The sequence below is a fragment of the Eurypyga helias genome, unplaced genomic scaffold (genome assembly GCF_000690775.1).
Source record: "Eurypyga helias isolate BGI_N326 unplaced genomic scaffold, ASM69077v1 scaffold11314, whole genome shotgun sequence".
NCBI classification, from domain to species: domain Eukaryota; kingdom Metazoa; phylum Chordata; class Aves; order Eurypygiformes; family Eurypygidae; genus Eurypyga; species Eurypyga helias.
The window spans coordinates 24,830-30,080 of NW_010248238.1; the positions used below are offsets into that span (position 1 = coordinate 24,830).

The 5,251-nt window shown below is 40.4% G+C and overlaps 1 protein-coding gene across 1 annotated transcript in view; it reads right to left on the reverse strand.

The window, feature by feature from the left end:
* The window catches only part of LOC104509148 (sodium/hydrogen exchanger 2-like), a gene marked incomplete at its 5' end in the record, with an annotated part of 13,192 nt that extends 7,967 nt beyond the window's left edge, over positions 1-5,225 (reverse strand). The window contains 3 exons of the mRNA XM_010150990.1: positions 734-804; positions 2,135-2,224; positions 5,013-5,225. Of these exons, the coding sequence (XP_010149292.1) occupies positions 734-804; positions 2,135-2,224; positions 5,013-5,225 (374 nt within the window). The remainder of the gene's footprint in view (positions 1-733; positions 805-2,134; positions 2,225-5,012) is intronic.
* Between the last annotated feature and the right edge of the window lie 26 nt (positions 5,226-5,251).

Here is a 5,251-nt window from a genome sequence, read left to right on the forward strand (position 1 = left end):
TTCCTCTCTGTAGAAAACACTTTGATTCTTGTTGCAGTGATGACTAGAAGGTGGGCGAGCAATGCCCACACTTTGGGTCTAAAGGATCTGGGTGTAAAAGACTGTGCTTCTGAGAAAAGAGAGTGAAACCCGAACCAATGATGATGATGATTCAGCAGCTAAACTGAAAACATGAATTATTCAGGTACTGCCAGTGGTAATCTTCTTAACTGACACTAAGTCTTAAATAATACCATCCAGAACTGTGGAGCTGCCTGCCATTAGGATCTCTCATGCACCTCATGCCAGCTACTGCCTTGATGTGTCTAGAGAAAGTCCCAAAGCCTTTGTACGTTTCCCATCAGATGGGGAATGAACCCCTTGCTTAACACCACAAGGCATACAATTTGCAGGAGGAAAGCCGGATGGGATGAAAGCTCCACAGACGTACAGGAAATGCTCTGAAACAGTCAGAAATAGGGAGATGACACGCACCCTCAGAAGGTACAATCCTTTACCCTGGGATCAGAGGGCTGCCTTTCTTCCCAGCTGGAGATTCTGTTCCACTTGCTTGTGGTTTAGTAAAAAGACATTGTTTTTCTGCTTTTCCTTTGTAACCCACACGTTCTAAAAACAACCATCCGCTTTCAAGAATAAAATGCCGAAAATGAAATATGATGCCCAACAGCCTTTGCTGCTGCTGAGCCAGTTCAGCCTCTCCTGTATAACAAAGAGGTTTAAATGCCATTCTTACTTATCTCTCCAAAAGTTGTGACCCCAGTGTCCACACACATCTTCAATTCCAGTCTTCACGTGGTCAAAGAACTAAATAGGAAACAATGGTTCATTACCGAAACGGACAGACATCGCTTGGCTTCCCCTTAGATATTATTAATTTTTAGCACTTCAAAACAGAAAAGTCTAGTTTGAATTTCGGCTGATGCTCCAGTTTAACAAAATTCAGCCTAACCAAACTCCGAGCCAGATTGTTTTGTTTCCCTGGAGCTTCCTTAGCTCACATCCCCAAAAGTACAAAAGTTAGCTGCTAATTTCCACAACATCAGTCTTGCTCAGCTCCTGCCTGAATCTGCAGGCAACTAGTTTTTCCCATATTTTCATTTTCTTTAAGTTCCCTAACCACGTAGGACTATGGCTGGAATTTCCCCAGGGACTTCCCCAGGTCTGACAGCGAACCAGGTATGACTTTGCAGGGGAGAGAGACTGAGTGGGCAGCAGCTCCCCACGCCAGCACTGGCCCCTTGGGATGCACAGAAAAGAGCTGAGAGCGCTCCGGCATCAGGTCCTGAGCTCCTATTTTAGGGGATATGCTCTAGCCACACCTCAAAGCATCCTGATCACCTAATATGAGAAACCTACTCTTCCTCAGTCTATTATGAATTATGAAAGAGTAAAACAGTTCACTTAACATCTCATTTTATCCCCAGAGGCAACTTGTTTGCTCTTAATCCAAGTACCACAGTAGGGGGATCTCTCAAATTCAAAGGGAAATCCTGGTAGATATGTCCAAAGGAAAAGCTCTAAAAGGACAGACTTTCAGATGCCTAAATTGACTTATTTGCTGAATGTGGCCTTTATTATCCCTCATTTGTGGAATTTCAAACCACCTGCCACAGGTATGCTGCAAGAAGAAATACATTCGAGAATATGCACGGCCAATAAACTGAAGTAATTGGAGGCATACACATACCAAATACAAATCCATAAAGAGGCTCATGATGTCAGAGTTAAGTAAATTTAAGAGTGTGTTTAGGAGGAGTTTGCATTTGTTTAATTAGAATAACTCAAATGCAATGTAATGTAATTAAATTGCCAATGCGTTCCTAATGTAGCCAAGTTCTAAAATAACACGTCTCATATGGGAAACAAACTACGGAAAGTTAATTTACCTCAGGAGAAGAACAATTAAGGAAGTGAAGATTCCAAAATAATGATACATAATAATGCTAATTTTGATAATTGCCAAAGGTTAAATACAAGCTTTACAGTTATTGTGCTTCTAACAGCTATCAAAAAGAAATTGAAAAGAGCATGTGTCTCTCTGTAATACTGTAGGCTGAATCCTTCTCTTACTGAAAGCCACTAGGAATTTCATCTGTATGAAGGTTTCATCTGTGACACTGAAGCTGCAACATACCCTGTTATAAATTTCTTCACTGACAGCTGGCTGCTTTTTATTTGACCTTTTGACATCAAGAAACTCCACCAGCGGGCGAATTGTTATTCCCTGTAAAGAAAAAAAAAAATCAAAATAGTTCTAGGGGGATTTTTTCCATAAACATAAAGAAAAAAACAAAGCTCTTCAGTCTTTTCCATCTCTGTCAGAGCAATGAAAAAGACTGTGGATACGTTTTTAGCTCTGGATACCCCTTCACCTTCCTAACCCCAAAATCCAGCCTGATACAATAATTATAATAGTGAATTCACTCTAACGGAATGAAGGGGCTCTCTAGAGCTGAGAGGTCCAAGGGGGACAACCTGATAAAACCCGTCAGGAATACGTCATTACACCATCCATAGTATTTTTAAACTTTTTTCTCAGTTCTGTTATGTATTAGAAACACCGCCCCTTTTTTTTCTGAATTAATAAATAGGTCCCTTGTCATTCCAAAGCAAATGTATAAAGTCCTCTTATTCAGTGATTACTTCCAAAACAGCTACTCAAAGGTGTGTCAACATTAGCACTAAAATTACTATTCAAGACCTGTGACACTAAGACTTTTTGTAAATATGTGTCCTTGCTTGACTATTCCCAGAGAAAAAACAAAAGGGTTTGGCTCCTCCAGAATGATATACTGGATTTGAACAATTATTTGTGGAAGAATCGACATAATTTGTTTATTTGTATAGGCGCACTGGCACAAGGGAGAGGAATGACTCTCTCATGGTGCTGAGATCAGTCCCTACTATCCCAGACAACAAGGTCACAGATTTCTTTTTGTAAAGGAATCAAGCTTTATCTTAAAAGTAGTTGGGTTTCTTTGCCCGATTGCTCATACTGGAACACTCATCCTGTACCTCATTGTTCTGATAATTAGAAAGCTGCTTCTTAATTGCATCACGGTCACTTTGTACCACTTTGTTCTTGTGCCAACATTTGTCTTTTTAGTTTAAACAGTGTTCCTCCTTCTCTGGTGTTCACTCCCTGGTATAAACAATAATTATATTCCCTCTTCTCCTTCATTTTCCTAAGGCCAAGGCAACCTGATCTCCTTTCACATGACAGGCTTACCACTCCCATGATCACCTTAGAACATGACATTATTCTCTGGGGAAATACCTGCATCAGTATGTCAGAAGATCAGATTTGCCCTTTTTCTATCCCCACTGCACTGGTTTCTTAAAGTGCACCCCATTATCAAATAGCACACCTATGTCTTTTTCCCTTTCCATTTTTTTTTCAGACAAAAGATTCCTATTTCATAAAAGAAGTACCTAGTAAGAAAGCACTAGCAAGAACATGTTTGCACTTATTACTGTTAAATTTAATTCTGTTTCTATCATATTGGCCCTCAATTATTCTTTTCTTTCTACATGATACCCCATCTTGCTGTCACCCTGAGAACACCTTCCAAACCCGGTCATCATGAAACATAAGCAACAAAAAACTCCTATATTCATGTGCCATGGTCAATAATGAGAGTAGTAAACAAAACCATCACCACAAACCATCCTTGAGGAACTCTATTAGTAACTTCTCACCAGCCTATTATCTGACCAGGGTGGTCAAATGCCAGAGCAGGTGCTCAGAGAGGCTGGGGAATCAGCCTGGAGGTATTCAGAAATGGAATAGTAATAACCAGGAATGGAGGTATTCAGAACTCAGCCTTACCTGGCCCTGAGCAAAATGATCTAGCTTTGAAGATGGCCCTGTTCTCAGCACCGGGTGGGACTACAGAACCCCAGAGGTCCTTTCTGACCCAAAGGACCATATGTTTCTATTTCCCTTTATAGGAGAAACTGTCAGCTCCGTTCTCATTCACTTTACAATCATCCTACTGCCAATCTAAAACTCAGTTTAATAAGTAGTTAAGCTAACAATCTCCTGCGTATCCCCTGCCAAAGATTTTACAATAGTCCAATTAGATGAGATTACTCTAGAAAATAAATTGTCTTATCAAAGAATGATACCAAGTTTCCCTTTGGTAGACCATGTTGCATTTCAAAACTCATTTCATTTACATCCACATTTTAAATTATTCTGCCCTTCAAAATCAGTTTTATAGCTTGCATGCTAAGGTCAATGAAGAGACTTCCAGTTGCTTCAGCCACCTTTTCCCATTTCCCAAGTACAGATACTTGCTACTTCCCAGGACTCCTTTCTCCATGTAAAAGGCAGGATAAAAAAATGTATTTTTCCCACAGACCTTAAATTCCATGTAGTAGCATCTCACACCTTTCTCACTGTTCTGGATAATAATTTGCCCCACATGTTTATATGAGGGGCTTAACCTCCTCTAAATTTTGCAGTTTTGGCCACCTCCCTCTGCTCACTTGGTCACTCTGACCAGGCCTCCATGGGCAGGTTGACACCAGAGACAAGTTCTTCACATTCTTCTCCACATCTGGAGCTTTTGGATGGATATCCAGCTGCTTTGCAGCATCAGTACCTAACACCCAGACTCAAACACTCCAGTTCACCTCCCAGTCCCCTTGGTGTTTTCCAACCCCTCTCACTGTGCACCATCTAACACCAAACTCCTGAGCAAATGCACAACTTCAAATATCCTAAGAAGGAATTAGTGCTGGGGCTGTACCCAGATTATCTTTTATCTCTACTCCAACCTCACTAGGTCTTACATGCTTAATACTACTTATATGTTAGCATAAGTACTTAATAACTGGCATACTTTGGCTACCTCTCTGCAGACTGCAAGCACATTGTTTTTAAACTATTAGCATAGAGTGTACCTTCAAGAATGTTCCTTCCAGTAAGTTAGGACATCTGTCTTTCTACCCACTGCTTATTTACAACCTGTCTGAAAAGAAAAATTCCAGAAGAGGATGGGCATTACCTGAATGAAAACAGTAAAGAATATCACCACAATAACAGCAGTGATGAACAATTTCTTCCTTGGAAACACAGCAGGAGGAAGCAGAAATACAAGTGAAAAGCAAATAGCTCCTCGGAGGCCTCCATAAGCAATAATAAATTGGTCCTTAAAAGTGAGAGGAATTGTCCGGAACACATTAATGATCTGAGTCAGAACAAAAACACCTGAGAAAAACAAAACCAAAAAACCATAAATACACC